This window comes from Trichosurus vulpecula, chromosome 3 (assembly GCF_011100635.1).
Source record: "Trichosurus vulpecula isolate mTriVul1 chromosome 3, mTriVul1.pri, whole genome shotgun sequence".
Classification (NCBI taxonomy): Eukaryota; Metazoa; Chordata; class Mammalia; order Diprotodontia; family Phalangeridae; genus Trichosurus; species Trichosurus vulpecula.
Window position 1 is genome coordinate 270848948 of NC_050575.1, and position 24733 is coordinate 270873680.

General features: G+C 36.3%; 1 protein-coding gene and 1 pseudogene across 1 annotated transcript in view; both read right to left on the reverse strand.

The window, feature by feature from the left end:
• Positions 1 to 24733, reverse strand: part of ESF1 (ESF1 nucleolar pre-rRNA processing protein homolog) — a 101886-nt gene that overhangs the window by 3219 nt on the left and 73934 nt on the right. Inside the window, exons 10-12 of the mRNA XM_036749403.1 lie at positions 16567 to 16688; positions 12402 to 12498; positions 1276 to 1352 (exon numbers count right to left, since the gene is read on the reverse strand). Of these exons, the coding sequence (XP_036605298.1) occupies positions 1276 to 1352; positions 12402 to 12498; positions 16567 to 16688 (296 nt within the window). The remainder of the gene's footprint in view (positions 1 to 1275; positions 1353 to 12401; positions 12499 to 16566; positions 16689 to 24733) is intronic.
• LOC118841782 lies at positions 23697 to 24138 on the reverse strand (annotated as a pseudogene).

A 24733-nucleotide genomic window follows, 5' to 3' on the forward strand; every position in this document is an offset into this window, starting at 1 on the left:
TTCAAACTGCAACAATGTAAAAAGTCTTTTGAAGCTACTACAGCATTGAGAACAGGTGAGGGGGGGAAATTTGTATTTCAAAACAAAAGAATATTTCACTAAACAAACACACACACACACACATCTTTTAAAACAAAGAGGGTTAGACTGGCAAATTGTCATAGGTAGGATGCCATGCTGTGAACTAGGAAACGTGACCTGTTACCACAAGGTATTTTATTGTTGCTAATAACTTCTTTCATATTCCTAATTTTCTGAATAACGGGAGATTTAAAATATATTTCTTTAATATAGTATCTGTTTACTGTTAACTGAAATGTATTAATATTCCACTCTTACATTTCAATGACAAAAACAGAAAAAAAAATTCATGAGTGCCCCCAAAACCAAAACCAAACAAACCCCCCCCCCAAAAAAAAACCAGGGAGAAGCTTATAAAACTAAATATGGTTCTTAGCATTAACAGCTGAGCAGATAAAGGAATTAAATCGCTGTAATTAAAAAAATCACTAGTAGACGATAAAGTTGTGTCAAAACTGAAAATTTGAGGGGCAGCTAGGTGGCGCCTTGAGTAGAGCGCTGGCCTGGAGTCAGTAGGACCTGAGTTCAAATTCGACCTCAGGCACTTGACAACTTACTAGCTGTGTGACCTTGGGCAAGTCACTTAACCCCAATTGCCCTGCCTTCCCTCCTCCAAAAAAAAAAAAAAAAAAAAGAAACTGAAAATTTACACTGGATGACCTTCAATGTCTAATCAAGCTCTAGGTGCTCCATATCCCCTGCTTCAGCTGCCTTCATGAACACTGGAACAAACTGTACCTGATCATTACGCCAGGGGAAGTCTTCAAATGCTTGGGTAAACACCCCCTTAACTCACCAAGAGGTTTGAGGCCTCTGGGTTGGAGCCACACTTGAGAATGGGATGGCAGATGGACACCAAAGGTGAAAACAAGCCCTGAAAAGGAGTGTGGCAGCTCTCACACCAGATTTACTAGTCTTCCTTAACACCCTGTACACTCTGGGAGACCGAACTGAATTTACAAAAACAGCAAGATGGCCAGTAACCTATGAAAATATCCAGTAATTTCAAAATGGATAAGGGTGTACTGTTATATAGGAGTAAGAATCAAATCTTCCCTTTCACATAAGAGATAGAGCTAAATATGTATTTATTAGCATTTATATTTAGATACACTGCTGCGATACACACACACAGCAACTATTTTATTGAAACGTGTTGATTGCCCATTGGGTGTGGTATCTCCAAATTCTTACATTTTGTCTTTCAGCCTCAGCTTCTTCTTCTGGAGACTGTCCATCCTTGGAGATTTTTTTGGATTTTTTCTTAGTACCTGAAATAATAATCAGATATGTGTGAATTTTAAAGAATTCAAGGTTAAGAATATCAAAGCTTTGCTCTCAGGAAAATAGAAGTTAATTTCAATGGCATTTTACCATATTTCCCCAAAGTCTTCCCTTTCTACTTCTTGCCCCAAGGTCTTTTGAAGCTAGTATGGTCACTTAAGTATTGACTTTACAACAAATTGCTGGAAAAGAACCACATTTTCTTTAAATGACAGTAATGATTTTCAGTAAATAAATGTTTTCACAATGTTAACCACTATTAGTTGTATTTGACTCAAAAAAAGTTCTTCCTGGAACTTTTGGAAGTCATTGTGCTAGGACTACAAAGATAAAAATGAAAAGTCACTGTTTCAAAAGTTTACAAGATACACTGAGTAAATAAATACAAAATATTAACAAAACGAGAGGCATTGTGGTGTAGTAAAGAGAGAGTTGGCCTCAGAGTCCAAAGACCAAATTTAAGTCTTGACTCTGACTGTCTGACAGTGGGTATGTCTTTAAACTTCTCAGTGAAAGGCTGAAAAAGTGGAGAAGTTGAGTGAATGGTGAGAAGGGGACTGATCTAATAGATGCCAAGAAGGTAGGTTTGGCAAATGAATGGACATGTGGATTGAGGTAGATGGAAGAGGGTCAAGAATAGCTTCAAGGTTTCAAACCCAGGTGAGTGGGAGGAAGGTGGTTTTATCAAAAGGAATGATGAAGTGTGAAGAAGTTTTGGGGAGAAATAAGAATTCCATTTTGGATTTAGATGAGGGAGTCATCTACATAGAGATGATAATTCAATCTATAGACAGGAGCTAATAAGGGAGAGGGTATAGAGGAAAGAGCCCAGGGCTGAGCTTTTCAGGACACCCATACTAGGTAAGTGGGAATAAGATGATGACTCAGTAAAGGTGACTAGAAGAAGCTGTCAGGTTGGATGAAAACACTATTGCCCATGCCCTCTTCCAGCGTACTCTCTCCTACCTTGGCTTCTGTGATACTGCTCAACTCTCCTGCTACCCATACCTTTACAGAGCTGCCTGGAGTTTTGACAGATTAAATGACTTGTTCATGGTCAGATATACAGTATCTGTCAAAGGCGGCAGCTCTGTTCACTATGGCATGTGTTACATCAAGCCAGGAGCTATGGATAGAAAGAAAACAAAAATAGTCCCTTCCCTCACTGAACTCACAATCTAATGGGGGAGACAACATGCAAATAACTGTGTACTAACAATACATAAACAAGATAAACTGAAGATAATCTCAGAGAGACGGCAGTACCATTAATGGGGATCCAGAAAGGGTTCTAGCAGAAGGATTTTGGCTATGTGTATGTATGTGTAGGAAGTTCATACGTGTTTCTGTAGCCTAATAATAACTAATAATGAAATCTTTACCATATATTCCTCAGGTTCAATACACAGAATAATACATCTACATTAAAAAGCCCTTTTCTTTTTTCTATATTACTTTTGTCTCAAGTTTGCTTTTCAACTTTGTAACACAGCTGCCTATTTTTTTTTAAGGTAATAGTTTCTTTTGAAGTCAGGGAGAGTGTTACATGTGCAGAGATAGTTCTGTGGCAGGGATGAAAATCAGGCTGTATGTGATTAATACAAAAAAAGAGATAAAGATCTTCATATACAGCTGTGGGAAATAATTTCAAAGAGCCCATAATGAGCTGTTCCAGGTTTTATAACAACCTGGTGAAAAGTCATAAAAATAAACTTGAAAGACTACAGAATGGGCAAGTGGAAAAGGGATCTCAAAGACTGCTATGGCTAAAGATTACATTCAATTTTACTATGATCAATTGTGGGGGGCAAGGGACTAAAAAAAAACTTACCATACAGTATGATAGGCAGTTGTCAGAAAACAACATATAAATTCCTGTTCTAGATCTTAAACGAGATCTTATTAACAGATCTTAATTTATAAAAACCAACCAGCTTTTTCTCTCTTTTGGAAAGTATTCAGGCTTAACGTTGGATATAGGAGTATAAGGGAAATTAATACTGCCTGCTCTGAAACTCTATCTCTATACTTTAATGATTCCATTGGCATGTAATGAACTACATCTACTAGGATCACTAAAAAGAAGTACGTCTGGACTGATTACACCAAGTCAAGAATTTTGTAGATTTGAAAGTATGAAATTCAATTAAATACGGTAAACTCTGAATAATTTTTACTAAAATACCTACTATTACTCTTTTGGAAAAATGACAAAAACAATAAAAGTGGTATAGATTTATTAATATTAACTGTCTCTTCCTCACTGAGTAGATTTTCTTCAGGAATCTCATGTGCAAATAGGATTTCTGCAAACGAAATACCTGTAGCCCTGCCTCTGACTTCCATTATAAAAATGAAATTTTTCTCATAGGAAAGAAATTTGCTAAATTGGGAACTTCTAACTGTTAAAAAAATTAAAAAAAACTGGAAACTTCTTTTGAAAAAGGGCAACTAATAATCATAATCATAATAAGTGACTTATATAGGTTTTAAAATTTGCAAACCACTTGACACATATATGTGTAAGAATTCTTGTCCACCTGTAACTGTCGCTCCTATCTAGCAATTCATTTTTTTCTACTTCAATATTCTCGTCTCATGACCTTCTCTGAAATACTTCAAAAAGGGAAAAACTCCCTGACTGAATATCCTATTATCACACACTTTCAGTTCCTAGATTTTCCTTTCTTTATCTTTTATTCTGAATATTCAGAGCTCAGGAATACAAATACATGACCAGTGAAAGCCAGTTTTCATCAACAGAAAACATTACTGTGGCTATAGTGAAGGGTGTGACAATGTAGTGCCTTTATAAGTCCCTTTGGAATCCCAGTGATTTAATCTGTTGGACACAAAGCCTAAGTGCCAATCTCTACTACTAGGTACCATCTGTGTCACTCTCTATCCCTTTCAATATCCTATCCTACCCTTTTCTACCCCTACCACTGTACATGCTGGTACCCGTGTTTTATTGTCAAACTGCTTTTCATATTAGACCTGTACCCTTTTTTTCCACAGGAAATTACTTTGTGCTTATTTATATTTGCATAGGCTGTTTTCCCCCATTGGGATGGAAATTGTTTAAGCCTTTGTTTTGTTTTATCTTGTTTTGTCTCCCTAGTGCTTAGCATATTGCAACTGCCTCACAAATTCTAGCTGAATTATAACTAATGCATGATTCAGTTCATTCTGAGCTACCTGAGATGGAAAAACCATTTGTCCTTACCAAATAACAGCTTATTAAATACATAAAATGGTTAGGACAGAATAAAGCACATTAAAATAAAGTTAGAAACTTAGTTCTACTTTGTTTAAAAATAATAATTTAATTAATAGACTTTTTTGCTCTTTACAGGCAATAAGAAAAATTCTCAAGTAATTGTGAAAAAATATAAAAAATACCAAAGCCATTAGTGTTTCTGAAACCATATTAAGTATATTTTTAAAAATCCTATTTGGTATGCATTTTATAGAAACTTTAGAAAAAAAATCACAAAGCTCACCATTGAAGAAAAAAATTTTGTTAAACAAATCTAGTGTTAACATTAGATTATAATCTAATGAGTGTCAAACATCAAGTCTGGTATCAATGAGTTTAATTGTCCTAGGTTTTGGAGGTGATGTCTAACTATCTGGCTTGATAAAGTAACTTTGGGCAAAGGTACAGTAAATCCAAATGGTTTATAATGCCTTTGCCCCACATAATGGAAGGACTTAAAATAGATACCCATCTAAACACTGAGGTAAGTTCATCATGTTGAGAGTATTTTTGAAAATAAAATGTTTAGTTAATGTGTCAAGCACACTTTTTCTAAATGTACTTCTATACATATGACTTATAGTTAGTTATTATAATTAAGGGAGTATATTATATAGATAATCCCCAAAATTTGCTGTAGTGATTTATTTCACTTAACATACCAATATTTTCAAGGGAACTGTTATCAATTAACTGCCCTGAGTGTGACTTTATCTTCTGACCAGTGGAAAATTTTAAGCAATGAAGTGGCCCAAAGAGAAAACAGCAAAAGGGAGAAAGTAAAAGAAAAAAGGCTAATCCACGAACTGTACTACTGGTTTTCGTAAATGAGAACTGGCTCAATATCTTTTATTTTCTAAGTACTAAAAAGCAAAATGTGTCTTTGCAATAAACAATTTATAATGAGCCCTAAAAATGTACCTGTGCAGCCTACCTGAGTAATTTTATTTCAACATCATAAAAACAAATCTGTGCTACAAAGTGGTGACATAGACCCAAATTCCAACTCTTCATAGTAATTGTCTACTCTGGTGCCCTAAACCCTGCTGGTCTACAACAAATTTTATCAAATGATTAAATTCCTCTCTAAGCATCACTATCCTGGTTCAGGAATTTAAAACACTACTTCCATTATTCTCCATTTATTCTTCCTCATAGCTTATAGATATTGATAAGTATATATTTAAATCTTTCTGGGGATTCCTCAAGAATTACAAAGTTACTAAAGGTTGTCCCCAAATAAATCTATGTGACTACCAGTAAATCTTTATTATGCTTCATGCGGCACACTTCTCAGATAATCATTACAAAACACAGTTATGAAGGGAGACATACATTTATCTGCTATCTCTTTGATTTGAACCACAAGAGGAATAATTGGGGGATATAAAAAAAGAAGTAAAGGGGATTTTAGAATTCTAAGAATCTAGAGTTTTGAGATTAATGTTCGAGAGAAAAGGCTTTAATATTACTTTATAGAAAGATATTTAAATATAGGACAAGGTAAATCTCAACAAGGCAGAAAAGATAGTTGATACCCATTTTTCAAATCAAAGAGATAGTAGATAAAAATCTTGTTTGCAATTTTAAGATACTGATTCTAAGAATCCTAATACATAAAAAGGTACCAAATCATTGAAATTATCTTACTACCTTTACTCTAAGCTTTATAACCCAACCAGAATAACTATGCCAATGAAAGAAAACTTTGGAACTAGAACAAGGAAACTACAATCTTTTATGTATCTCCAATGCAAACTTCGTTTCCTGAAATCAGAGGATAAGGCTCAAATCCATCATCTCTTGAAAATAACTGCTCAGGTATGATAAAAAGCAGAGTATGCAAAGTTTCCATTTCCCTTTCCAGTTTACAAGAATCTCGAATATTATATTGCCTTTCTTTATACATCTTAATCTAGTTTTCGCCAGTATGATGTCAGTACTTAAAGATATAACCACCAGGAAATAATTTTAAGTAATTTAGATTTCCCTGTTGAGAGCCACTTTGGCTGACCAGTCACTAGGGTCAAAAAGTAGAGAAAATTCATAAAATGAATCTCTTTCCTGCGCCAGTTTGGCTCTGTTCCAGCATCGTAGCTTTTGCGGGGTATGTTTGTGGGAATTATACAATTTTAGGGGAGGATGAGAAGTAGCAGGGGAGAATGGAAAAGAAAAGTAGAATAGATTAGATTTATGTTGTTCTCCAAAATGATTTATCTAAATGCTCCTCTGTCTATTTCAAGTAACTAAAGCATGCATTTCAGCAAAGGATAAAAGAGTGGAAGAATGTTAAGTGGCATAGTAATAGAGGTTGGCAGTTTGTAAGTTCATGGCTTTAGAAAAAGAAAGAGTGTGACAGAATTTAAGTGCCAGACCTGTGAGAAAGGAAGGCCTCAATACTTGACAGCTGTGTGACCACCAGCACGTCCCAACCTTTCAGCCTCAGTTTCTTTATCTGAGAGTAATGAGGGGGTAATGAGATCTACAGTACCTACCTCACAGGGTTTTCAGGCTCAACTGAGAGAACACTTTGCAAAGTTGAAATCATTACATAAAAGTCAGTTATTGTTCTTATTACTACTCTAAATGTACTTTTGACTTTAAAGACTTTATACCACATGATTCAGCTGCTCTCTTGCCTTGCAATGTTCTTCTATCATGAGAGAGCCTTTCTTCCATGGGTGAATTACTTTTGGGGCCTCCACTTTGGGGAATGGGCACAGAAAGCAATGCTTTATTCCCCTCTCACTTATGGCTTCTGACTCCATGCCTTTTGTCACCATACTCCACCTAGGTATCTCACATCCCACCCTCTCCTCCAACTCCATTAATGTGCTGTCTTCCCCATTAGCATGAGTGTTATAAGGCCAAGGGACTACCTTTCTTCTATCTGTATCCTTGGTGCTTAGCAGAATCCCTGACACATAATAAGAACTTAATAAATTACCCACATAGTGCTGGCAGAGATCTTGAGATCATCAAATCCCACCTGTTCAATTTACATAAAAGGAAACAATCCCAAAAAGGCTGAATGACTTGCCCAGGTCACAAAGGAGCAGGGCTGAGACGGATATTCAGGTCATCTTCTGCTTTCCAATACTATTACACAGGACCAGGTTGCCTCTATAAACATACTTTATTTTAATAACTATAAATAAATACACACACACACACACACACCCCCTTCTAAAGTATTTCTAATTCTTTAGATAAGTCATGCTATGTAGCAATTGACATATCTCAGATTCGCAGATTTCATAGATATAAGAACCATATCCAATAACCAATCCAAACCACACCTGAAAGAATATCCCTATACTAACATACTTGACAAACAGTCATTGGTCTCTGCTGAAAGACTTCCATTACCTCCTGAGATAGTCAATTTCACTTTTGGACAGCTCTAATTATTAGAAAGTTTTTCCTGATATCAAGTCTACATTTGTTTCTTTGCAATCTACTCAATGCTCCAAATTCCATGATATAGACCAAAGTCAAGTCTAATCCCTCTTCATAGATAGTCATTCAAGTACTTGAAGACAGCTTTCATGTCTCTACTGAGTCTCCCCTTCTTAAGAATGAACATCCCCTCTCCAAGTGATTCTCATATAATATGGACTCAAGTCTTTTCACCATTCTGGCTGTTTCTTTTCTGAAGAGATTCTCCAGGTTATCAATGTCCTTCCTAAAATGTGGTTCCCAGAACTCAAGTACAGCACTCCAGATGTGCTCTGAATGATGTTGTAAGACATCAAATAGCCAAACTAACTAGGTTGACCATCTGCCCTGCAGCTGAACTTTCTTTCATGTGTTATCTCACTTAATTGAAATGTGAGCTCCTAGAGAGCAAGGATTGTCTTCACTTTTTCTATTTGTTTCTCTAGGGTTCAGCAGAATGCCTGCACATAAGCATTTAATAAATGCCTTTTCATTCATTCACTTCACCACAAATTTCTATTAGCTAACTAGTCAACAAATATTTATTAGGTGCTTACCAAGGACTGTGCTAAGTTCTAGGGATACAAATAAAGGAAGAAACATGGTTCCTACCCTTAAGGAGCTCACATTCTAACGGCAGAGAAAATATGCCAAAAACACATAAAAGATATATACAGTATAAATGCAAGGTAATCTCACAGGGAAGGCATTAGCAGAGGCAGAGAGAGAGAGAGAGAGAGAGAGAGAGAGAGAGAGAGAGAGAGAGACACAGAGACAGAGACAGAGACCGAGAATGAATGTATGTATGTGTAGCAAAATCTTCCTGAAGAAAGTAGGATTTGAGCAGTCTTCAAGGAAACCAGGGAAGTCAGAAAACAGAGGTGAGCCGAGAGAACCTCCCAGGCATTGTTGTGTGTTGGTATTAGCAAGCAGGCTAGGGTCACTGGATCACAAAAAACATGGAGAAGAGTAAAGTATAACACTGGAAAGGTAGGAAGGGGCCATGTTGTGAAGGAACTTAAGAAAAACGATCTTTCTACCTTAAATGATTCTCTAGACCTCTCTGCAGAGGCTTTTCCAAACCCCCTTTCTCCTCAAGACTCCCCTATCACCCCCATTTTCTCAGCCTCGTACTTTAATGGAAAAAAAAATAACAGAAGCCCTTTTTCCTCTCCTTAGCAACTCAAAATTCCTTTACACCATCCCCTTAGCACAGTACCTGGGGCATAGTATGTGCTTAATAAATGTTTGCTTCCTTCCCTCCTTCTTCCTAATTCTCTCCTTTATTTCTGTCTCTCATGAAGAGGTAGCCAAAGCCAACTTCTCTATATGTACTCTGGATCTCATCCTCTCCAGAAGACTGTCCTTTCCCTCTCCAATCTTCTGTCTCTCCCTTTGTATTGGCTACTCTGCTGTCTACACATGTCCTGGTCTCTTAATGTAAAAAACCCACACAACCCTACTATATCCTTAAGTTATTGCTCTGCATCTCCCTACCTTTCAAATATTCCTAGAAGAAGTTGTCTATTCTAATACCTTTTATTTCCTCCTCCTCCTCCTCTCACTGATTTTGCAATCATTTGCAATTTGACTTCTCCTAATTTATCAGAAAACACTTTCTCCAAAGTTAACCATAAATCTCTGTTCTCTTCCTATTTGACCTTTCTTCATCATTTGATTTTGATAACTGAAACTTTCTTTGCTCTCTATGATGCTATTGTCTCATGGTTCTCCTCACTTTGGTTTCTTCTCAGTCTTCTTTGCTGAATCATCATCCACATCAAGCCTTGCAAAGCTTTCTGGGGCCCTCTTGTGTCTCTACACTGATTCATCAGTCATCTTATCAGCTCCCAAGGGCTAGCTATCATATTTTTGCATATAACGCTAAGATCTATATGTCCTAGCTTTAGCCACTCTCCTGAGTTCCAGTTCTGTATCACCAATAGCCTACTGGACATTTTCAAGTGGAAAACCAACACGTTCAGAAAGTGGAACTCATCTTTATGCCAAATCATCTCTCTTCATTCTAGAGATGCTACCCTCACAATATCTCTCACATCTGCTCCCCTTCTATGTGTAGAAGAAAAATATTAATACCATACTCTGCATTTGGGCACAAGTCTATCAGAAATAGGGGCAGTTAGATGGCACAGTGGATAGAGTACTGTCCCTGGAGTAAGGAAGAGTTCAAATATGGTCTCAGACATTAGCTGTATGACCCTGGGCAACTCATCCGTTAACCTGTCTGCTTCAGTTTCCTCATCTGTACAATAAGCTGGGGAAGGAAACTACAAACCACTCCAGTATCTTTGCCAAGAAAACCCCAAATGGGGTCACAAAGAGTTGGACACAACTGAAATGAAAGAACAAAACTGCCAGAAATATAATGTAATAATCTAATGTCCAAGCCCTTTCTAGCTTAGAGAGAGATGGTATGCCTGGCACAGTGCCCCTTATGCCCATGTCTCTTCCCAAGGTTTGAGGCGACAATCAAAAGAATCTTAAAGAAAATGTCACAATATATTAAAACATGGCTTGGGTTAGCATTAAGTTAACACAACTGCCTAAATAACAGTCACTATCCTATTCGTTTCTGGACTATTCTCCTCAAGGATCAAAAATGAGCCTCCTCATCAACCAATATCCCAATTTTTCCTGAACAGAGGATGGGTCACTAAGCCAACAGCTTCAGAGAGTGGGGAAAGGAGACTGCTCAGAGATCAATCAATAGCTCAATCACTTCAGAACTTGGTAAAAGCAACAAAATAAGAGGCATTTTGTTTTGTTTAAAGCTTAGAATCTACCCATAACCATCTCCCTGAAAAAAGCCCTTTTGTTTTCAACCTATTACCAACTTTCTAAGGGGATGAGTCTGGGGAAAGGGTTTTTAGATTAGAGAAATTGCTTCCACGGACTCTTTTTCCTCTGATTGGCTAATTGCTTGACCAAGCCAGCTATGCCTGTGTTCCTCTCCAACCTGTATTTTTGATTCTTTATATTCCTGTATTCCTGAACTTTCTTAACCATGCACCAGGTAGGGGTGCCCACCTGCCCTGCTCCCTTTCAGATTCCTTTTATATACTGTCTTCCTCCATTAGAATGTAAGCTCCTACAGGACAGATACTGTCTATTTCTACAGGGTGTCCCTAAAGTTTGGACACATAAGCCATGTGTAGTTACTGCATTGAGTTCATGTGAATCTTGCAAAGCTCATCAACCTTTGCATCACAAATGATGGAAATCATATTGAAGATGTCATTTGTTAATATTCCAATTAAATAAAATGTTGTTGAAAATTTCATTCATTTCATTTCTTGAAAATATGCATTTTTGCCTATGTGTGCAGGTTTTAGGAACACCCTATAGTATTATTTGTTTCCCCAGCACTTAGCATGGTACCTGGCACAGAATAAGCACTTAATGCTTATTGGTTGCCCAAAAAGTTTCTTTTTCCAATCCTTAGGGCTAGATCTAGCCTTTGCATTGTCTTTTATGTGATAAGCAGTGTTACTTAAATATATACTATTGTTATATACACTATAGCCTAATCAGCAGGGCAAGGCTACTAATCACAAGGTTAATTTAACTAATTATAAAGAGGCACTAAAGTCAAGTGGAAATATTGCTGATTTTGGCATCAGGGGATGTAGGTGACCTGAGGCCTATTTTCCTTATTTTTAAAATAAAGGAATTTGATTAGATAACCTCTTAGGGCCCTTCCAGAACTAAATCTTTGATCCTGTGACCCTGGGCTAGAGTCAGGAGCCAAAAAAGACCTTGTGAGCTAAAACAATGGACTGAATCTAATGAGATTAAATGTAATAGGAATAAATATAAAGTCTTACACTTGAGTTCAATAAACCAAGATGACAACTTCAATTTATTTCAAAAAGATCTAGGAGTCTTAACAGATTTTTAAAAGTCCAATATGGATCAATAGTATGATAGTATTTTCCTCACAACAACTCTTTGAAGTAGACAATGCAATTATTATTCTCTTTTTAAAGGTGAGGAAATGGAACCTCAAAGAGTTTAAGTGACTTGTTCATAGTCACAGAGATAGAATGTGTTACAATAGGGACTTGAGACCCAAACTCTGAATGCCATTTTTGGCATTCTTTCTATCATGCCAGCCATGCTGGTTCTGATATGTATGTAAGGGAACAAAGTAGACCATCCCAATCAGGTTCATTTATTTCAGAAATGACAGAAATCCCTTTGAGACACTCAAGGAATTACAGAAATTTACTGCCTTTCAAAAAATTAAACTGTTCCAAATTATTCTTTTTTCATTTTGACCTAATTCTTAATCCAGTGGAAAAGTTAAGTACTGACTTACCTATTTTTCCAACTTCTTCAGCAAAGTAAGGATCATTCAAGTCAATGTCAGATGGAAGCTCATCTTCACTGGTCTCTTTTTCATTAACAGACTGTAGCTGAACACAAACACATGAGATGTTATAATGCCAAGTACAATTACACAAATACATGGAAATATACTAGATACTGCTTGTTGATATAAGGCAAAGGAACTCAAATTCACATTGTTTTCTTATTTAAAAGAACTATTATGAATTTAACTTTTAGCATTAAAACTAGTCAGATTAAAATAAATGAGAACCATTTACATTTAAAAATTTCAAAGTATAATTCTGACTGCCCATTCTGTACTCCCAACATTAGACCATTCTTTTCAGCAGATTAATGAAGAGGATCTTTACCCAATTTCCACCTCACCCCATATCAGTCACAGTAAGAACAGTGAGCATTAGCAGGCTGAAGTATAGTACTGGTGTTAGAGTTGCTCTTTTGATTTTCCTTCAAATTCTAACTTGCTCATAGGGTCTTCTGTGTTCCTCCCAGTCTCCAGGCCTAAAGTATCTAGTACTTAAATAGTGTAGTCAACATCACAAAATCAACAATATAGACAAGCAATGTGACATTTGGATAAATTGGGCTATTACAAAATAATTTCATCTTAGCGCAAAATTACTGTACCACAAAGCTCAGAAAATATATTATAAACTTCTATTTTTAAAATACTTAAGAAAAACCTGGTAAGTGAGTTAAAGAAAATCCATCTGGATAAAGTATACAGACTTAAGAGAAAAATTTTTTTTCAACTCGATAAGATGAATTCAGGAGTAGCAATATCTTTTTGGCCAAGGGGACAGGTTGTACAACTGTACAAAGACACAGAGATGGGAGGGTTTGTGTGTGAGGAACGGCAAGAAGGCCAGTTCTTTTGGACCATGGAGCGAATGGAGGTAAGTAATGTAGGCAAAGGTTGGAAGGGTAGGAAGGGGCCAGGTTATGACATTATTGGGTTTATTTATCAGGGGAGTATCATGGTGAGAATTAGGCTTCAGGAAAATTAATTTGGTGGCTGTGCTAAGGGTGGATTAGAGTGGAGTGAGACTTGAACAAGTAGAGCAATTAGAAGGCTATTATAATAGTATAGGCAAAAACTGATAAAAGACTTAGCACAAGTAGTCTATCAGGTTTTACTAATAATTAATCCAATCCTTAGACTAGTCAAGAATGTGCAACTCTCTCTCTCTCTCAATTTCTTCCACCTGTACTACAGACTGCTAGAGTCTATTTTTACTGATGGAATCTTCCAAACTTCTCCATTTTCCCCTAGTTCCAGATAACAGTATAGTTTAGTAATTAACTTGGCCCCCAATTCTTCATCTACTCTTCTTAATCTACTGTATTCACATCCAAAGTACAAAATTCCTACTCTCAATCCCCCCTCTCCCCTACTCCCCAACCCATTACCTATTTATTACTACCTTCTGTGGGATTTCCCATTTAGTTCTTGGTCACTGTTTCCTTAGTGTTCTAAGCATGTATGTGTATGTACATACAGATGTTCAGTCACAAGCCATCAGATTTATTCATCCCTTGTTTTAAAGTCTTGTTTATTTTATTAGGGCTTTGCTTTGTGGTTGTTTGGTATGCCAAAGACCCTGGATTCTTATGTAGAAAGGTTTGAATTCTTTGGTTGCATTAAGAAAAATTCTGCATTCATAAATGAATATACTCAGATTTCATATTTAGACAATTTTTTGGGCACTGCTGATTTCCATTGCTTTTTATGCACTATAATCATCATTCCTTGTCATAAATGAGAAACCCTGTGTGATTACAACAGGCACTTGCTGAGATGTGACTGTTTTCTTTTAAGCTGCTTATTACAGCTTCTGTCACTTAGCACGGTGCCTGGCACATAGCAGACTCTTTAATAAATGTTCTGATTGATGCTGAATATGATATATGTGTTTCTGGGTAAGTTAGACTTGGAGTTCCTCTCTAAAGATGTTCTGTATATATACTGATCTGAAATTAAGCTTTAAATAAATTAAGCTTTAACTTTAGCAAATTGTCAGGAAATTTTCTTGGATGATTTCCTGAAAAATATTACTCTGATTCTATTCTTCATATTCTTCTGGGAGATCAATAATTTTCAGGTTCTTGAACTGAACTCTGTCTTTTAGGCATCTGATTTGTAAGGAACTCAATTGCATCTACTTATGTTGCTTTATTTTTTCATTTCCTTACTCTTGGAATTTTTGTCTTTTATATGAACTATACTTCTCAAGAGAACTGCCATATTACTAAAAATTTCCAGCTACAGTTCCAGCATATGTCTAGGTTCATCTTTGCTCTTTCCTTATTAATTTTATTCCATCTTTGTTGGGTGCATCTTTATTTCTCTGATCTTATTAACCACGTTGAAGATTCTTGTGGTAGGTCTAGTTTTTATGGGGAAAGGGTATGTAACTATTGTATTATTCTTTCCCTCTGATGATTACTTTTCCTCAACTCCATAATATTTATTTATTTTGTTGGAGCTTTTTGTTTTGTTTTTATTTAATCATTTCTTCAGTTGCTCTTTTAAGAATTTCTTTCCTTTCCCCCCTGCTGTTGTTTTTTAAAACTTTATTTTGGGCATATGTTGTTATTCTAAATCAATGCTGTCAGGCTTTGTCACAAGGCCACTCACTCTGCAATCATGCTGAAACACTGTCCCACAGCTACACTGATTAGGGCAAACACCCAATTTTTAATGAAAAAGATAAAAAGCACCACATTTAATCAAGTAAATGATATACTGTACAAATTTCTAATATGTGAATCAATGAAAATAGATAACAAAGCAAGCACACGCAGAACTAACGTAACTATAGTTTACTATATGAAATTCTTATCTTCTTTGTAATGACTGCGATGTTTTCACACTACAGCAAATTAGGTGAATAAATATTGTTATCAGAGTCTAGGAATCCAGAAAAGTTTCCTGGGGAGTAGGTTTTAAAAGATACCTTGAAGGAGACTTTTAGAAATATTTAGGACCCCTTAGAAACTTTTAAATAAAGTGATCTGGACATGTTTAAGTTTTGTTATTTCCCCCCCTCCCCCGCCCCATAACAAGCACAGTCATTAGACATTAAGTTGTTGGGCTCTGGTAAGTGTCAAAGTACAACATCTTTCTGCTTTTTGGAGTTTCTATATTCTCAACTACTGTAGTTATATTTCCCACTCTAAGGTTATAAAGACATTTATATTTGCCATCAATCAAACAGTTGTTATTTTTGTCCCTTATCTATCACCATGTTATTGCTTCACAGTGTCAAAAAGCCTCAAAACTTGCTTGAATGGCAGCAAAAGGAAAAGTTCCATCCCACATATACACAAAATTAAATATCTTTTCACTGAAACCATAGATGGGGCATACTGCTTTGTAATAGTGGTTTGCAAAGACTTAGAAATATTGCCTTTTTTCTCCAAACAGGATGAGATCATAAAGCAAGATTGGCTTCTTCTTTCCCCATTCACATACACTTGAATTTATAAACCCAAGTGAATATTATGAGTCAAAGTAAGTGCTTTTGGAGAATATATATTTATCCTAAAGGTATGACTACTGCTAAAATTATCTTTGCAAATTTTCTTTTATAATAGTCTACATTGCAAATCTGCCAATAACTAGAGGAAGTTATGCTTATTACTCTTAAGTCATACAACTTTTTCCCCAAGCTCCTAGTGGCTTGAGCCAATAATGGAGGACTTCCTGGACAAACAACTGTACAAATGTAAGGGTATAGGGTCAGCATGAAGCTGAGACACTGAGGAGGAGACAACTTAAGCAGAATGCTGCTACTGCCATCCTACCAATGCATCTGTTATGGCGAGATATAACTAGCTGAACACAACAACTGAAGCACTGGAAGCTGAACTATTCTAAGCTGAAGGCTATCTTTATTTTGTGAACTACACATCTGCAGTAATGTTCCACTAAATCCAAACACCAATATACTTGGGCCTACACCTCCCTGACTACACTACTGGCTAGCCTGATTGTGCCAATATTTTTACTTGTGAAAGAGGCATTCAGGTGGCATACTTAAATAATTATTAAATAATAAAGTATTTTATAATTTTGCAAAGCACTGAGTGTTCAAAATCTTTTGCATTTAATGAAATATTTTTAAACATACCTTCTGCTTCTTTTTCAGTTTTTTTTTCTCTTTCTTTTTTTCTAAAAATTGTTCCCAAGGAGTCAGTTTATCTTTTCCTTCCAACTTGTTTTTGACCATCTCTTCAGCACTTTCTTTAAGACCTGTAGAAAAATCCAAAGAATAAAGTAATTTATGTTCTGTAAAAAGCCTTCAAATTTTTGACAGCCTGTCAATGGAAGTTTAATTGAGAGGGTTCAGATGGACAGAACTATGATAATATGCTGTCTTATAGTCTCTTTTACAAGTTCTCCCATCCTTACATCAAGATCACTAAGGACTCCTTGGAAGATGTAGCAGCAGAAATGACCCTATTCAACAACCCTCTCATAATCTATGTCAGGCGAATCATAGCACAGTGAGAAGTATATCTGCCGAAGTTATTTACCACTATGATGGAGGAGACCCAGCACAAAGTCTAAATTGAGAGGGGATTATCTGTGGATGTTAAGGTCCTCTAGCTGCTGCTTTTTACAGGTGACTTTGTGTTGACTGCATCAAACTGTAAAATATTATAGAGCCTCCTCAATGATATATGCAATCAGGCAAAGGAATCTGGCTTGTCCACCCCCAGAGTAAGGAACAAATGGATGAAGAATATCTATTGCTTAGATCTTATATAGCTTGTCTAACAGTAGGCATTATCTGGGCCACATGGTAGAAAAGGACAATGAGCTGAGCCCAGAAATGAAAAAGGGAGGACTGTAGGCTGGATTGCTTTTGGGAAAATGCAAAGCTCTTTTATTGACTCCAAGCTTCCCAGGAAAGCAGAAGTTCATCTTTTCAATACCAACATTCTACTGGTACTGCTATGTGGCAATAAGATGTGGACTACCACTGCCTCTGAAGAGCTACTCAGATAACTATTACAGAGGGTAACGGAAAGCTGCATGACGGTATAAGCTGTAACATACAACCAATGACAAGAATAAAGGATCTCAGTCTAAACTACAAAATAGGCAAAAAAGAAGAGTAAAGGATGATTGCTGGTTAAACAAAATACTCCCCTGGTACCCTTAAAATATGGGACAATTAAGGAAGTCCTCCAGTACATTGGATGGACACTGTGGAAAGTTTTTGGGAGAACAAGAATGAATTGTACAGGACTGTCAGGCATGGATAGTTTGCAATCTGCTCTGCTGGAAGGAATAACCAAATTAATGATACCACAGATCAATTTTAGCATCTATGTATAAGAACTAACATTTTAACAAGTAGAACTTTCCAACAATGGAATGAGCTGCCTTGTTAAGTAATAATAGGATCCCTATCATTGTAGGTTTCTCAGCAGAGGCTAGAAGGAAGCTGTATAGGTAATTCATGCCTTGATGCTATTCATTGGGCCCTATGACATTTGAGGTTCTTTCCAACTCCAGGGTCACTGATAAACAAAAGACCCCAAAAGAGAGTAATGAATATCAATAATGACCCCAAGGTAAAGGATTCAGAGTTGACTTGGAGTGATATCTGACAAAACCCGGTTTTCCTAATAAACATAAACTTATTACATGAAATTTATAGGGTAGCTTGAAGAAAAATACTTATACTCTTCCTTTAGTCCAACATATCTAAAGATTTTTAAGCCTTGTTACACAGTGAAACAGACAACGTAATAAGCTTGACTCATGCCCGTGATTGCTCCTAACTCATGTGTAGTAGAAATTTGGGAAAGAAAGAGTACAAAACCTAGAATCCCAAGACATGAATTTGATGCCTGGTTCTGCAACATAAACTCAGCCTTAGTTTTCTTATGTATAAAACTTGGCTTTTATCACACTTGTACTATGTATAAAAACCCTGGGATAAAGGAAGAAGACAAAAAATAACAATTTCCTCAATGAGATTACAGCTGAATGGAAGGGAAGGTGAGGGAGAAGAATATGACTAGCACAAAAATAAGTATTATATAAGATAGAATATTGTAGGAGCAGGGGACAGTTGAGCAAAGGGCCATGAGAAATTGAAGGAGAAGTAATTTTTAGGGAGTAGTGTTATGGTAGTAAAGGGGGTCAAACATGGCAGAAGGTAATAGCAGCATTAAAAAGGGGGCATTCAGAGGAGATTGGGTAGTAGTTAGCTCATCAAGCCCTCTGACATCTCATCAAGCCCTCTGACATAACTTTATTTACTTCAACTTTATTATTAAGGAATAAGTAGTCTCATTTTTCATAAGCATCTTATTTCAAGAAATATGAGAGACAGGAGTGCCAAAATCAGAATGATAACAGTTTGAAGAAGAAGCATAGTAAAATTCAATAGACACCAAAAAGAAAAGTATCAGACACAGGCATGGGAATACCAAACAAAATCAAGGTAAACCAAATCATTAATTGACAAACACCATAGAATTTATGTCAGGATGACAGATGACAACTCGATTCCCTACATATCATCATGACATGTGGACAAGGAAAGAAAAGAACAAACATTTAAGAAGCATTTACCATATGCCAGGAACTAGCATTTTATAAATACTATAAAAGTACCCTTACAACAACCTGAGAGGTAGGTACTATTACTATCCCCATCTTATAGGTGAGGAAATGGAGGCAAAAAGAGGTTAAGTGACTTGCTCAGGGTCAAACAGCTAGTAAGGGTTGGAGGTCAAATTTGAACTCAAGTCTTTCTGCTTCTAGGCACAGTGCTCTGCCCAAGCCACCAGCTGCCTCTAAGACATGGGCAATTTAAATAGATCTGTGATTTCATCAATATGGACATCCTTTCAATGACTGAGATGGCAACTCTTCCATGCCTGTCCATTTGTACAACTGGTCCACACCCTCAGATAAACGTGCAACCAAAGTGCTGAAGGCCTTTGCTTTCTCCTTGCATCAAGAAGATACCAGTGGACACTTCTGTACACCAGGTAGCCCTAGTCCACGCCATGTAACCAGCCCATCTTATCACTTCTGTATAGCAGGTAGCCCTTGTCCATGCCATGTGACCAGCCCATCTTACCTTCCTATCATACATTTTCTTGATGTCTTTTACTTCAATTTTTCTTCCAAACTCATTATATATTGTAGCCTGCTCATATCTACCAAACACCTCTCCGTTACCTTCTGGGAAATAAATTTTCAATCCTTCAGAAATGATTTCATTTCATGTCTTGCTGTTATAAAGCAACACATCTAGAATGTTGGCATCAAAAATGGACCTCTGCCTTTAAATGAAGCTCAGAATCATTAAAGGAGCTCTTCAGTTATCTGAAGAAATGAAGTTCTCATTTAAATCTGGGCCCAACTAATTATTGATCCAATTACTAGGATCAAAAGTAGACAATAAAGCAAACCACTAAAGTAATTATGAATCTTTTCAGTAGCCAATGCCATCCATATTCTGCATGGTTCACGGAGAAGAGTGATAGACTTGGAATTAGAAAACCTAAGTCTAAACTCTAACCCTGGGCAAGTCGCTTCATCTTCTCTAGGCTTTAGTTCCTCATGTACGAAATGAAGGCAACAGAATAGATGACCCTCCTTTCCAGCTCTAACACTATGATCCTAAGCACAATATTATCCACAAACAGGAATTTCTCTGCAACCTGGACTCTCTGCTGGAATCTCTCCATCAAAGTAGAAGCATCTTTAGTGATCACACATTTTCCTGATTTATGCTACTCTTGATCCTTATGATCAGAATCACTGAACAGGATTATTTTTGTTGTTCTGTCTTTCAAAGACTCTTGAAAGATTTTGATGTGTGAATAAGATATACTTTGTTGAAAAACAACCTGTAAGATAGCATTTTATTTTATTGAATCAAATGTTCAACAAAAAATAAAACATAGTGAGATCTCAAATCCTCTACAGCTTTTGATTAATTGTGAAATGGTAAAGATGTGATCCACTGTTGAATCAATTCTAACAGCTTTCATTCACTACACAGTCAATCAATTACCAAGTATTGTCAATTCTACATTCACAATATTTCTTGCATATGAACCTTTCTTTCTTTATGTGGTCACCACACCTTCGCTGGGCTACTGCAAATAGGCCATTAGGGCTAGAGCACATGAATGGGAGTAATATGAAAAAGCCTTGCAAAGTAGACTGGAACTAGAGGCAAGAGAGAGAGAGAGAGCTATTGCAAGCTCCCTGGGTAGTAACATAGTCAAACCTTAAAAAAAAAAATCTATCTATCTATCTATCTGCTATGTAGAAGATGGATGGAAGAGGGAAAAGACCTGAGGAAGAGAGAACATTTTTTGTAGTCAAAGAAAATTCTCACAATAGCCATGTCCTTCCCATCCCTCTCTGCCCTTCCTCCCCGCCCCTGAACAAACCATGCCTCCATTTGCATTCTGAGTTCATCATTTTTAAAAGCAAGATGGATAACATGGTTGATTATAAGTCTGGAATTGTAGTTGGTCTTTGTGTGGATCAGAGTTCTTAAATCTTTCAAAGCTGTCTTTACAACATCACCATTACTGCAATATTTTTAACATCAACATTCTTCATGTGATTCTACAAGAAAATGAATCATCCAACACCACAATCTGACAGATCAAAGTGGTTTTCTAGTTAACCCTGTTAATTACACAATTCAATTAAAGTCCTTTCTCTATGCATTCTTATCAATCAAGATTTTATTATTTGTTTACACATTAGAGGGAATATGTAACTTGAAGGGCATACTGCATAATGAACTCTGCCCACTTTCACTCAGGGCAATGAAAAACATTTGATGACTACTGGTAATGCTACTATACTCTTGGATCCCTTACCATCTGAAGAGTTTCAAGTAAACACATGGATGACTCAAAAGAGCTTATCTCAGTGTCAATTTCCATTCTTACCATCTTTCTAGGGAATTAGATGAGCCTAAACAATTTAAATTTAATGTTGAACTTTAGTACTTATCAGGATGCACAATTCAAAGAGGTGACATTTATTGTTTTTACAACATAATACATAATTATAGCCTGTCTTGTAAATAGTCTGTCCTGAATCATTCTATACTGATAGAAAAGTATTTTTTTTAACTACTGGCTTCACGCATCATAATATTTTTTCTTTCCAACAAGATAGGGATTCTTAACTTTTTTGTGTCATGGATACGTTTGGTAGTCTGGTGAAGTCTGCAGAGTTCTCAGATGAAAGTTTTTAAATGAACAGAAGTGTAAAGGAAAACAATTATACTAAAATGATTATAAAATATTTAAAATCGAATTCATGGACTCTATGTAGAAATCTCGGTACTACATTAAGCTCTTTGAGGGCAGGAACTCATACTCCTGTATTACATAGTACTTATCATAGTATTAGGTACATAATAAATCTAATAAATATCTGATTCAAAATGGACCTAAAAATTCAACAACTAAAATAGACCCTGTTCTGAAATTATCACAAAATATTTTGTTAGTTTTAATAAGGTTACAACAACAAAGTTAATGTCTCCTTCAGCTAAGTATAGAATCTTATTTGCTTGCATCAATTTCACTAAAGACACTGAAATAGTAAAGAAACAAAAAATGAATTAGAAATTAGGCAATTACACAACACTATGATAACTTAAGAATGCTATGTTCTCATTGTCACCATGAGATCTTTTAAATCTCTCTGTAGAACACAACTGTTTATATTCAAAGTTCTCAAAAAGACACCCATCCTAGAATAATCTTGGCATATATTCAGGAAAATTTTTTAGTAGATGGTTATAAGTCCATCTGATTTTAATTGCTATTTTGACTGCTTAAAAAAATAACTATCATAAGTGTTTTCAGTTTCACACAAATTTTATTTTTAGATGCTAAAACAATTATTTTTACTTCTTGGGACCACCCAACTTCAGAAAAACAGCATCAATAATCCTAAAGTTGAGGAACTAAGTATCTTTAAAATTGGATGACCCGATTATGACAACAATAATTAAATAGCAATCCACTCAGAACCCTTTTGGAAATAACTTATACACAAGAAACCTTCTTCCTGACTTTCTTCATTTAAAATACTTGGAAGTATACTTCAAAGAGTACAAGAACTTGGAGTAATTTAACTTGGGAACAGTCACTGGGTTTTGTAAAATTCAAGTAATTTCAAAATCTCATTTCTGGTCTAAATATATTATCTTTCAACAAATACTTGAGAAGACAATAGGGAATATTTACGGATTTTGTTTTTTGGTTTCAAAGGTTAGGGAGGGCTATTATGTGAGATAAAACAACCTTGTCTATAGAAAAACCTGCCCAGGTAATTAAGAATGAAGGATCTCAGGCATCGAAAGCCCAAGTGTCCTCAGGTTAAATCTTTGTCTTATAAAATCCAGTTCATCCTAACTTTTCTTTCTCTACTTCTCCCTGCAATGTTGCTTTCTTTACCATGTGAGATTTCACTAGGGAAAAGACAGCTTCATCCCAATCCTAACTACATTTAGTACTGTCCTTTCTATTTACTTTTTTGTTTTATCTAATTCCTTTTCTTTCACTCTCTTCAACAGACACATAATGTCATTCATACAGGTAGACTCTTCAATAATGGAGATATGACCTACTTATACCAAGAGATTCTGAAACATGTCCTCCCACAAATTCATCAAAAGATGAAGAAGTGCAAAAAAAGTAGATAATCATTTACTAGGGAATGGCTAAATGAAATGTGATGTGTGAAAAGTAATGGAACATTATTTTGCTGTAAAAATTCATACAAAGAATTCATAGAAGTGTGGGAAATGATACAAAGTGAAGTAATTGGAACCAGGAAAACAATATATACGAATATATACTATTAATTAATGTAATGTAAACTGAAAGAACAACAATAAGAAGCCGAATGCTAAATAGTTATAATGCACATGGCACAGGCTGTGATGAACTAGGTAGGGGAAAAGAGTATGAAATATTAGGAAACAGTGATGCAAAAATAAAAAAGGTAGGAATAACATAAAAATTAAAACAAATTCACAAGAGGTTAATATGTCAAGGCCTTTCTAACATTCTCCTGACATTGCTGATAGCAATAGAGCACATGGACTCTCTGTCCATTTATTCCTTGCTTCTGCTATTTGACTAGCCCATTTTTTTTTTGCAATTTTTTAACCAACTTTTTAAGTTGAAATATCAAATCTGCACAGTGCTGTCCCTTCACAGAAGGCAAGGAACTGCTAATTCATCACGTAGGAGGCTGTCCTTGGTGCTGTAGGCTATAAAAGTGTGCCTCCTTCAGAATCTGGCTGATGTGGAAGTAAGGGCCTTGGCATAGTGCAGACTGCTCCTGTAAGGACTGAGGGGTATTAGGGCTGGATCCAGTAATTATCTGGTTTAAGCTGCTTTCTTGAATACTTCCCCTGTCTGGGCTATTGATGCTGCTACTGGTACTACTGCTGCTGCTGCTGCTACCACCACCATCACTGCATCCCAGGAGTCCTGAAAAACAGGGTTTCTGCTACTCTGCTTTGTCTGGGGGAGATGACTGTCTTCTTCATTGCCATTCCTCCTCCTTTTCCTGGGGCAGAGGCGTTCGCTCATGGCAGCGGATGGAGGGAAGCGACGGCACGTCTCCAGGCAGGGGAGATCGGTGGGGAGGTCTTCGGTTCAGGGGGTGGTAGCGGCAACTGCCACCCCCATGCCCTCCGGTCCTATCCCTCACTACTGTCCTAGTCCATTTTTTAAAGAATACATTTCTCTAATGATATTCCTTATACCATTTCTTCAGCATATTTCTTCATTTGTAATGTATAGAAATGTACTCAGTCCCACGATGCATCTCCCTCCCTATTAGCCTTTGAATGATTAATTTTAATTTTTCAAAGAATATGATATTCTATGTCCCTCTCTGCAATTCAACATTAGTGGAAGAATACCAGCATCAAAAAGATGGGCCTTTACTTCAGGAGAAATCATGGGGGCACTAAGTGAGCTGCAATTTTCCAAAGGAAATCCTGTTTGGTGAAACCTAATTAATTTCACTTTTTTATTATATTACTGGTGTCTGTTATGTCCAGTGCCTCTTGATTACTTTCTTTTAAAAAGATTTATTAATGCTTTTTGTTTTTCTATCAGTCACTTCAGGATATACCATCTCTTAGCCCTAGAAAATAAACCCCATCCTGTAGAAAAAGTTAAACAAGCTGTCCATGTGACAGCACCTACACCTATACAGGAGGTGAATTAATGATTGTTGATTGTGTTTGACAATGGACAGGTTGT